At 43.6% G+C, this 11,856-nt stretch overlaps 1 protein-coding gene across 1 annotated transcript; it reads right to left on the reverse strand.

Annotated features, from left to right (window-relative positions):
- Nucleotides 1–340: 340 nt before the first annotated feature.
- SDF2L1 (stromal cell derived factor 2 like 1) lies at nt 341–4,052 on the reverse strand. Its single transcript, XM_082293160.1, has 3 exons — nt 3,849–4,052; nt 2,931–3,127; nt 341–1,714 (listed from the first exon to the last, which is right to left on the reverse strand). Exons 1-3 carry the CDS (start codon nt 4,015–4,017, stop codon nt 1,436–1,438), a joined length of 645 nt encoding a protein of 214 aa, XP_082149286.1. The 5' UTR covers nt 4,018–4,052; the 3' UTR covers nt 341–1,435.
- Nucleotides 4,053–11,856: the final 7,804 nt, after the last annotated feature.

Genomic DNA, 11,856 nt, shown 5'->3' on the forward strand with positions numbered 1-11,856 from the left:
ACAGAGGTTCTTTGTTCCACAGGGTATAGGGGATCTTCCCTAGTAGGAAACTCTTAAATAAAACCTGGAGCCAGCCTGGACAGCGCTCCTGCACGAGGTGCACCCAGCGGATTTGTAAAGCTGAACTCAATTGCCTGCTGCACCCTCCCAACACAACACCAACACTGCAGCTCCTGACTGGAGCTGTAAGAGCAATAAATCAGTTTCCTGCTTCTTTAACTGATTGACTAATGAGCACCATAATCAGTAAACTATTTACACATGGAAACAAGAACACGCGAATATTCTGACTTTTCTCGCTCATTTGGTAAGCTTTTCATTTGAAACAAAATCGCAAATATATGGCATTTTGAATTTTAATCAGTATTTCCAGTAACACTATGAAAAAAACACACTGAAGAATTAGTTTCTCTTTTCACAGAGGAACACAGAAATTCTGAACTTGTTCAATGAAGATTCCTTGCTAGCACTCCAGTGCATATCAATCTGTCAGAAATCCATGACCAAACCATTGTCTCAGATTTTTTTTGCTCTTCTAGATTCACACATAAAAAACCCCACATAGGTATACACCTCACTATTTATTCACCTGGATTGTCATACTGATCTTGCAGAGTGACACAGAAGTAAGCCAAATTCAACTGTTCCTTTGCACCATAAGAAAATTTATAAAATTCTAATATTAATTAAGCAAGCAGCAGTTTTCTGCACCTGTTCATAGAGCAGAGCAGCCTTACCAATGGACAATCAGCTGTACCACCAAAACCAGAACACCTGAATTTCTCAGATGAAGGGAAAATATTACAATTTTGTCTTCTTATTCCAACATACACAATATTTTCAAGTCTTCCAATACAAAACAGAATGAAACTCTCATAAGATATTGGATGCAATTTTCAAATGGATACTTTTTTTAAACTCAAAGACTAAATAGCTGACTGCAAGTCATTCAAAAGATAGCATGTTTCAGAATAATTTTTCCCTTTCTAGACTCAATCCATCTCCTCATCAATAACGTTGTTTCACTAGGAAATAGAAATTGGTTTCCAAATATTTAATTATAGTTGGAAAAAGATTACAAAATACAAAGTTTTATTGTACTTGAGACTAGAGAAAAGTATTACTTTCATTTTTCCATTTCCTTCAAATTCGAGAAAAAGTAACAACCAAACAAATGACAACAAAAACTAACAGATACATGAACTAGTTTCACCAATAAAGCTTGGAAATTCAGAAAGGATTTCACCAAATAAATGTCAGTGGCTGAACCTGCCAGAAGCCATTCTCCACAGAAGTGCTGCATTCCTAGAGTGAACTAATGCCCTTCAGTAATACAGAAAATCAGTCACTCAGGCAAGGCAGGATTTAGAAGAGACCAAGGATTAGCATCTCCGAACACTGGAGTCAAACGAAGCCTTTTGGATCCCGTGTCAATTCAGAGCTCATCATGCTTTGCAGGGTCCAGACTGGGTTTGATGAAGACTCCCTCCATGGCTTTCCAATAGTTGTGGTGGTTGGCAGCAGGCATGCCATGAACTTCCCGCTGACCTCTAATGGGGTGGCCGTACTGCTCCCCCGTGACGGACAGGAACACCTCAGTCCCCACGTGCTTGAAGCGCACGGCATCCTCCCGCTCCCAGTAAGTCCCACTGCACTGCACAATCCAGAAATCCAGGTCATCTCCTTCGCCATCATCCCCAAAGGCACTTACTTCCTGTTAGAGACACAAGCTTCCTGAAGTGAGAGTGTAAGCAAACACCTCCAGGACACACACATATCAACCACAGACTCAACAGAGTTTAAAGACAAGGATGGGGAAAGAAGAAATGCTGTTCATTTGCTTTGTCAACAGTCACCAAAGCCAGAAGCAGTAAGGTTCTACCACTAAAATCTGAACACAAAGTGCCAACAAACTCCAACCTGTAATCTGAGCAAAAAGTGCTAAAAAAACCCCAAACAAAACAAAACCCAACAATGACAGTTGAACATTCTTACATTAATGACAATATATGAAGTGTCTACACTGAAAAATGAAACCCAAGGGGAAGTTTTAGAGTCAATCTTTTCCTTAAATAATTCTTTTGAAATGTTATTTTTTCATCACTTTTTAAAATAATCAGGTTATCTAGACACCCCACACAGAGCTGGACCTTACTGGTCCAGCCACTTTACTCATGGTGAAAGAAAAACCTTTTCCACAAAGAGTCAGATCTTCCAAGTTTGAATGTAACAACCTATCTACATGGCCTGATGAAAGACTGACGTGAATAACAACAAAAATCTTCCAACAATTGCATTATTTAAGAGAGATTTTCAATCTTGGAGAAGTATTTGTTCAAGGACAAGACTGGGGCTGAATTACAGTTAGAAACTACACTCTTCTAGATATGTACAAAATTATAAATAAATATGATTGCAAGAGCAGATTCAGTTTTCCTGTGGAAGGAGGACAGATAAATAAGAACAATGAAATGAAACAGAGATAGCAAGAAGATAACTGGGACTAAGAGACTGGATCACCAAGGAATTTGGACATAGGAATGCCTAGAGTTATAAGACACGATTAGTTGTCTTGCTCTAGAGCAATCTTCACAATGTTGAGCGAGATACTCAATCTCCTGCATCTTGAAACACCAAACATTTCAGAATAGTCTTCCCAGTAGCAATGGTGCAGAAAAACAAAATGCAGATTTGTTAAAATTACTGTGAAATACCAATACTGGCACATACTAATTTTTACCTCTGTCAAGAACTGAAATACACAATTTCAAGATGCAGAAAAGCATATACTTGAATCTGGATATGCACAGACATACTGCTTCTGGCAGCTGGTACCCAAGTCTGATTCTCCAAAAACACGAGTAACTGGAGAGACTACTGTCAACAGCATGCACTATTTATACAAAAGCTTAAGATTTAAACCAACTCACTTGGTTATTGGAGAGTGGTGATGGGAAGTGATGAGTGTGCAGATTTTTCCCCGTGTTAACATGGGTAAGTCGTATGGCTTGCCCACATTTCACTGGTGTCCCACGCTGGCAACTGCTGTCACTCTTCCCACGGATCCGCCAGTAGCTGTTGGCATCATCTGAAGCTTCAACTCCTGTCACTGACTGCTGCCCACTTCCTGTTTGAATAGAATTAAATGACACAAGACTTATCCCACCTCCCCAGTTCAAAAAGACATGAAAGAACTAAAGAAATTTGCTTTAATGTTCTCATGCCTTCATGTTTACGAGATGCTTAATTCTCACAGTCCATTTACCGACTGCAAAGGTAATGCAGGTACCAAATAATCTTTCAGAGGGAAGCAGTGAAACGGTGTGTGTTAGCAGATGCAAACTGTCAAAGTTCATGGTGAACACACAAAAAAACCTGATCCACGACAGGTACTATTCACACCATCCCACCTTTATCAAAAATACTACCAAGGTCTTTGTGTCCCCAAACAGACCAACACCCTCGTTGCCAGAACAGACACTGGGAAGGTACAGCTGAGGCCCTTGACACTGAACAGGGCTTACCTCAGGGACAAGGGCAAAGCATCCCTGACACATCCCGACTCCAGGGCCCACAGCGCAGCTGACACGCCTTCCAGTCCCGCAGGCCTCAGCATCCTCCTGCCCCTGCCATGTCTCCAGCGCACCCCTACACCCCACCCCTGGCCTGCCGCTTCCCTCTGCACCAAGGACACGAACCTCGGGAAGCTCCAACTTCCTCCTCCTTCCCCGCCACCCTCACTGCCTGCCCACCCCCGCCATTTCCCTGCCAGGCACCGCCTGTCCCCCCCCGCTTCCTCGCTCCCCTCACAGCCCGTGCCCCACGCTCCTCGGCCGGGCCCTGCTCACCGGAGCCGTACTTGACCTCGTGCGAGTGGAGTCGCACGCTGTGGCGGGTGTTGAGCAGTTTCAGCACCGAGCCGCAAGTCACAGCGCCCGGCGCCGGCTCCCTGCCGTGGCACAGCCCGGGCAGCAGCGCTAGGAGCAGCAGCGGGAAGAGGCGGCGGCCACCCCGCATCGCGCCGCACCCGACCGACCCCGCCGCCCCCCTCAGCCCGGCCGCCACTGCCGCCCTCAGCGCGCCGCTTCCGCTCCCCCGCGCGGGCCCGCCGACCGCCCCGCCCACCGCCGCACTCAGCCAATCCCCGCCCGCCCCCCGCGCCGCCGCGCACCCCCATTGGGCTACGGCGAACCGGCACGGGGAGAAATGGCCAATCAGAGTCCTGAGCGTGGCCGTCCCCAGGGGAGGACGCGAAGGAGAACTGCGGGCGCTGCTCCCTCACGGGGCAGGCCAGGGCTGCGCTGCCGCCGCCCCCGGGCGCCTTCGCCCCCGGGCCCGGAGTGGAGGCACCTGCGGCTGCCGGGCACCCCCGGGGCAGCGCTGACACGACTCTGCAGTTTGCCCTTGCTGAGAACATAGGAGGAGAGGTCAGGTGTGTCACTGCTGCCCTCTCGTCTAACGTAGTCTGGGCTGTATGAAAAGTTATAGCCAAGTCAGGCTGAGGGGTTGTTAAAAGGCCTTGGGGGAAAACGTGTTGTGGGTAGGACTGTTCAATTATCATCAGAGCCTGGAAAGGACAAATGTCCTCACAGCGAGAGCCGTGCCAGAGACAAGGCGGGTCTGAGGTCACAGCGCAGGTAGGGGCAGTGTTTAGACACAGCCTCGGGGAGCCGCAGTCGGCGCTGTCAGGTCAATCAGCCCCTGCTGTTCCATTCAGGCCACTTCTAGCTCAGAGCTGGCGGGCGGCACAGTTAGGTCTGCTCCTCCCTGCAATTCTGACTCTTAGAATGGAGTAAATATCTACCCATTTTGGAGATTTACAGAGAGAAGTAGCACAGTGTTGAAAAACAAAGGGAATTCATGTTTGTGAAGTGACTTGGATGATAATACATCACAGCTCCAGTAATTTCTGGATTATATTAGAGCTTGTAATTATAGGGCATAAACACTTCACAAAGAAGAACTAACAATGGTTGCTGTAACGTTAAGCTGTAGCAACAACGTAACATCTTTGCTTTTGGATCCCAAAATTTGCCTTCTGTGCTTCAGTCTCTTGCAAAGTTCTTATAACAAAGAGATTATTAAGTTCTAGTCTGTAGAAAAAACACCTGCATAAATTAACATGCGTACTGTCCTTCATTGCATACATATTGTCCTTTATTGAAGAAATTCTCCCCACCCCCCCAAAAGAAAATCTCAATAAGGGGCAGCCATGGACAAAGGACACTTGAACTCCTACATAGTTCAATAGCTTTTGCCTCTGAAACTGCTCATAGGATTCACACATGTACCACATCACAGCCTTATGTGAGTCCCACATAACACTGTGAAGAATGCAATGTAATTCAAAAGAGCAAAAGATTTTGATCTTCTTAGTGGCAAGGAGACAGGTAGAAGGAGGGCTCCTGTCTTGGGACTTAAATCTTTGTAATAATGGTATTTTGTCCTTGCAACAGCAAAGAACTGAAACGCTGCACTTGATATTACAGGATGATTTAAAAAGCACATTAGCGTTGCTGGGTAGTGCAAACATCATAAGATGCTCAGCTGACTCTCTCTTCCACCAGTCCTGAAGCTGCAAGGCTTTTTCCTGCCCATGTGATACCACTCAATTGAATGGTTAGTTTTTTTGTGGTAGCTTTGGCCCATTTTCCATAGCTGTAGCTACATTTAAGAAAAATCTCTTACTTAAATGCCAGGTCAGCATTAAAACAAGCTCAAGTACTTAACTCAGTCACATACATATGTGTCCATACACATACACACACACACAGAGTGTGCTTTTCTCAGGACTAAAAACTCGTTTCCTAGTGCCGGAAGTATAAAGGTTTACTCACAGAAAAGCAAAAAATCCCCCACTGATAGTCAATTGTCATATTTTTATGTCATTCTAAGCAGCCTTGCTGTTCTAACTAAGACAACAGCTCACATTTGCTTCTGTTGTTATAACTGGGGAAAAACCAGATGTCTGTGGTTGCCATTTTAGCCGTGGAAAATCAATCATATGGGGCTTTAGCTGGCACCTGTCTATCTTTCTGGGAGGTCGCTCAGTCTCAGTGCATTTAGTGCCGTTTACATGGTGCTCCCTACAATGCTTTTCTGTCCCACTTTAGAAACATAATTGGGTTAGAACGGTTGCCATCAAAGAGCCCATCAATACCAAACACCCATGGCAATTAACAATCACCTCATTGCGACAGGGCCCTCTATTGTTTCTGGTAGATTGCTGTAAACTCCAGGTAAATTGCCTCAGAAATTATGTGGCTTCACATTGGTCATGGGAACATCAGGGTTTTTTTATAGGAACCTCTTTATGATTCTTGTTTATACACACAAACAAAATAATTCAACAGTGCTGTAAAAGGGGAGAATGTAGAGAATACGAAGCCTTCAATCACTTAATCTGCTCCCCCCTCCCCAATCCTTGTGCACAATTGATTTTCAAGCATTTTGGAAAGTCCTACCATTTCCGCTCAGGTGCAGCTGTAGGTACAACCTGGCCCTCCCTGAAAAAATGATTGAGATTCCTGCTTTTAGCATGCAGGAATGAAAAAATCTGTGGCACAAGAAAATTTCAGAGGGTGTGTGCTGACCCAAAGCAACAGATTATAGAAAAGGGATATAGTTTTTATGCTGGCCTTTGTTTAAGATGCTTCAAACTTTCTGTTTGCTTTTCATGGCTGGAGCAGTTACTGACAACTAAGGTAGCAAAGCTGGCAACTCCTGGGTGTAGTCTGCACCCCAAAAAGCACTGGTGCATCTTTTGGCATAGACAGCCCTTGGTTTATGGGGAACACTGCAGCAACCCTGCGTTCTTTCTCAGACCAACACGAACTGTAGGCAAAACAGACAGGGACACTTCTGAAACCATTAGTACCTGATACAGAAACAAGTCCACATGAGCTCTTCCACTGGCTTTTCTCTGCATCTGGTCCCTTCTCTGATATCAATAAAGATGAACTGTACTGAATTCAAGAGAGTAATTGTAGACAATAAGGTCTGCAAAGATTCTGTGCTTTTTTTCTGTCTCCTTCTTTCACTCCACACTGAGGAACAGCTGGTTATAAACCTCACTTCAGATGAAGCATTTGTCTCCACTGGCATGCCTTACAACAGAGCTCTTCCAACTGTGACCCCTAAGCCTCATACAAACAGTGAACAGGAGTAATAATGATAAAATGCTCCCACCCGGGGAGAAATCGAAGTGACAAAAAATAGCTTGCCAAAAATTTATAGAATTCCAGCATCTTATCACTCAGCCTAAGTTGTTTAAGGACTAGATTACCAAAATAATTTGCTTAGATTTTTGCATTCAGTAAATATAAACAATGTAAGAATAAGCAGAGTAAGTAAATAAGCAGAAGAGATTTACAAAAAAAGTATTAATGAATACATACATACATATTTAAATTGAAGGTCTTTTCATCTGGGGGAGAAAAGTTGACGTTTTTTAATTGCTGTCTTCTATTTCTAGTCTTGGAGGTAGAGGGGATTTCCTGGGAAGTTCTGCAGAGTCCTGGCAATCTGTGTCCATCATTGTCCCCATCTCTCAGCCACTCTCCTGACTGATGCTTGTTCTTCAAGAGCGGGGGATCTCCCCTCGGAACGCCAAAGGAATTAATCTGCCTTTCCATTCAATCAACTGAGATTTTTCACATGTTTTCAGTGATGCTGAGAGGTGACAACAATCACTGTAAGTGATCTGCCAGATTAATTTGCATGTGTAGTGACATTGCTGAGGTGTTCCTGAAGTTTGCATTAATTCCTTTTTTTTTTTCCTTAACATAAGGACCTGCCTCTGATATCTTTAATTAATTTTAATGACTCCTTATCAACATCTGTAAAAATCAGGCTCAGACTTAACTCTGCTTTTTTTTAGACAGTGTAAATTGAAGCTGAGGAAGTTATTTAGAATTTGTAGGCATGGACTGGAATTGTTGTTTTGATGACTAGCTTCTATTTTAGAATAAGAATGTAAAAATACAATGTATGTTACATCAGTTCAGGCAGCTTTTAAAATAACTTAGTTCTTCATGGGATTTTAAAAACCTCTAGACATCTGTTTCAGTGGTAGGTAAATATGAATGTAATTCTGAAAATTCCACTGAACATTTATGCATCTTTTATATAACCTTCCCCTTTCTCACCTCAATAGAGATAATTTCCTCTAGGAACCTTTATCATAAATACCAAGAAGTGAACTCCAGATAGTATAATAACTTTCAGAGAGGTCAAACTGAATTCCTTATGCAATCAAACAGTTCATGGAATCAGATAGTGTAGGTTAAGCTATTAATGTGTACAGTTAAACAGTACCTATTTTGGACCCATCATTTAATTGTCTAGGAGAAATATCCCCCATCTCAACTCTTTTTTGACCAGGTGTCTTTGTATATTTAATAGACCTCAACATCAGGAAAAGAGGCATCTGGAAAAGGAATGTGCAGGCTTTACATCATGTCAACCCCAGTTAGAAGGCACAGATGCTGTAGGCTTAGTTCATATAGTTCATATTCAAATATAAATTTTTGCCATACATTAGACACTGAAGGAAATACAGCAGAGAGAAAATAACCCTCTGAAAAAAGGGAGAATGGATTAAAATTCATTGCCAATGAGGCACAGCACTGCCAAGGACCAGAGACCTGCTGTATGCAGCAGGAAGAATTTGAGTTTGGTGCTTTTAACAGTCCTTCATAATTCAATGCTGAGTGTCAGGTTAATAATAAGGTCACAATGCCAGATTTTGCCTTTCAGCCACCTTGCTAGGACCACACACCTTGCCAAGTACTGGCATTATTTTGTGCTGGTGTTAATTCAGGTATTTCAGACACGGGTGAGGGAAGGTGACAGGTACTGCCTGGCTGTGTCACATGGTAAGCAGGGAAGCCTTTCACTCTTAGCAAATGTATCCCAGAGTTTGGGGATTTCAACCCTTTTGGATGCAAGATGGATGAAGCTGTTCTATGGATGAAAAATTGTAGTTTAAACATTTCTACAGAAGTCACTGAACTTCAAAGATTTAGACTAAATCTTTGAGGCTGGGACAGAGAAAAAAATGTTTACATCCTTCATTTAAAAAACGGATTTTACTTTGTCTCATTTCAATGCCTTTTACAATTCACACTTTCAACAAAATTTCATGCAAGGAAAAGACAAACCAAGTCCTACTGTGCTACCATTGTAATCCCAAATGAACTAACTAGCTGCAGCCAAGGGAACAAGAAAAAGAAAACACATTTTTTATGTCGACGTGTAAACAGACGCCTTGTTGGAAGCAGTAATTGTTGGAAAACACTTGTGAAATACAGGAAACTCGAAATTTGCTACTGAATAACTCAAAGTTCAGGGAAAGAAATTCAAGCTCAAAAGCAGTGAAGCACTTGAGGATGGTGAGAGCCTCTGCTTAGTCCATGTCTTGGCTTATGCAGCTCCACCAGAAATATTGGCCAGTGTTCCTGTCTTCAATGCAGAGGAAAGACTATCCAGAGGGAGCTTGCCTTGCCTTTCAGCTCGAGCTTGAATTTGTAAGGGCCTTTCCCCTCTGGGCTCTGTGGGGGTCAGCTCAAGGGCTGTCTTGGCAGCCAGCTGTGTATGCAGGCTGCAGAGGGAGCACTGCTACTATCTAAGGGGATGTGGCACAGGGGCAAGATTTGCTTGCTGGGCAATGTTTGCTTCCAGTCACAGGAAGGACAGCTGGATAAACAGGTATGAAATCAGGAAAGAAAAGCCTCTAGGAAGTGCATTAAATATTTAAGAAGGATGTTACCATTAATAGCATTAAATGCATACTAAGGTTAAGAAGGCTGAGAAGCCAAGCTTTGTCTAAGATTCTTATGTAGTGCCTCTCACCTGTGTAGAGGCAGGGAGCACTGACAGTTCTAGAAAGAGGAAGAAAACCCCAGAGTTTGCATTGGCAAAGACAGGAGGTACTTATTTTATGATTCATTACATTATTTCAGAGTTGTGCTGACTTCAGCTGTTATAGTAACAGCACTCATCAGTAAGTGAAGCCTCTTGGGGAATGTGGGCAGGCTGTGACGTTCATCTCCCAGAAGAGGAAGCAAGTAGCTGTTGCACAAATATCCCCTCTGAAATACCAAGGGCACTGGAAGCCTTTACAGAACATCAAAAACTTTTCTGTAACAGAGCCATACAGCTATCAAATGACAGAAAAGCTCACAGGAATTGCCTCAATGAAGATTTAGCAAGTTGTCTACAGCATTTTAGCATGATTTGTTTTGAATTTCATTTTGTATAATTTTTTTTCTAAGAGAAAATGTCACTGAAGAGGCAGAAGGCTGTCTCCAGCTCTCACCATCATTTCCAGTAGTCAGTGTTCATTTTACATGAACAGGGAAGGGCAAGAAAGAGTAAGAAAGTGACAAACAGCTGATGTCCACTATCAATGGACAGCAGAAGTCTCCCATGCTCCCAGTCTTCCAATGCTGCCCATTTCAAGGCCTTTAGGGAGACCACAGCCTAGGAACCAAATTCTCCCATGAATAATATTGCTGCCACCCATTCTGCTTTTATTTTTCTCCTTCAAACTATCCAAATAAACTTACAAATTATCATCCAAAACTTAGCTGCCCCTCAAATCGCCCTCAGTCTAATGGAAACAAAGTTCTGTAGCAGTTTGCTACATGGACTGCAACTGATGAGAGCCTAAAGATAACAGGGCTGAACCTACCTCAATTCAGTGATTCCAAATTCCTTGTTAGGAGACAGACCTGGAAAACCACTGCTTCCACAGGTGTTCATGCCCCCAGATAGTTGTTTCAAACTTTAGCTCCAAAGTGTGAGAACAGTGGCATTTCCTCTGCTGAAGTGTGCTTCTCTGTCTCCAAAGTGATGGTTCTTCCTTTCCTGAGGACAGTCAGTCTCTGGCTGTGCCTACAAGTCATGTCCTTGACTTTGGGGCATGGGCACACCAGCTGTCTTTTAGGAATTGAACTCTGCTGAAAAAAGGAGACACCTGGAGGCTTTGGTTTCTTTATATATTCTTTGTACAGGAATTAAGCAGCAGGATAGTCAGTCAATTCCCACAGAAACAACCCTTAAAGCCTTTTCCAACCCATTTCACTCCAGCTGCTCTTCCAAGAAGCCCGTGCTTGGCTTGACAGCTGTGTCTTCACTTACCTCCATGCTGGCACAGGTTCAGAGGTGGAAATCATCATCATCCATGCAGGAGTCCTAGTCCCACTGTGATCCCTGCTTCCTGGAACAAATTAGCAGCAAACACCAAGGCTACCCTGGATCCATGGACATGTTACCATGACACTTTCTGAGTTGCCACTCTCCCTACCCAAACATGAGTTTGGTTTTCCTCCTCCAATGTCAGAAGTAGGGGAATGTTTTGTGATAATATTACAGACCAAGAAGAGGGTTGTTCTGCTTTGATAGAATGTCATCCTCTTCCACAGGTAAAAAACACAGGCTGGCAGTATCTTCCATTCTCCAATTCTCAGTTGAGTACTTGACACTTTCACTTTCATTCTGGTAGATCCAGAATAGCTTTTCTGCAATAAGAAAAAGCAGTTCAATGCCAGGACAAACAAGATTTTACATGCAGCCTGATGGAGAACTGGCTGACATCCAGCACTGAATGACAGCATATTAGAAGCTGCCCTTTGTGAAACTCTCGTCTGTTCTCCCTGGTGCTCTCCAGCCCAACACCAAGAGCCATGGGACCTCCTGGCCAGGGTTTGCTGCCCTGTGGCTCTGAAGTCAGACTGAGTGCACACTGCCAGCAAGCCAAGGTGGGGGAAAACAAGCAAGTGGCTACTGTGACCGTCACTGATTGCAGGATTACATATCCATGGCATCCTTGGACTCATCAGTTTTGCGCTGAAG

This window comes from Coloeus monedula (assembly GCF_965178545.1).
Source record: "Coloeus monedula genome assembly, chromosome: 18".
Taxonomy (NCBI): domain Eukaryota; kingdom Metazoa; phylum Chordata; class Aves; order Passeriformes; family Corvidae; genus Coloeus; species Coloeus monedula.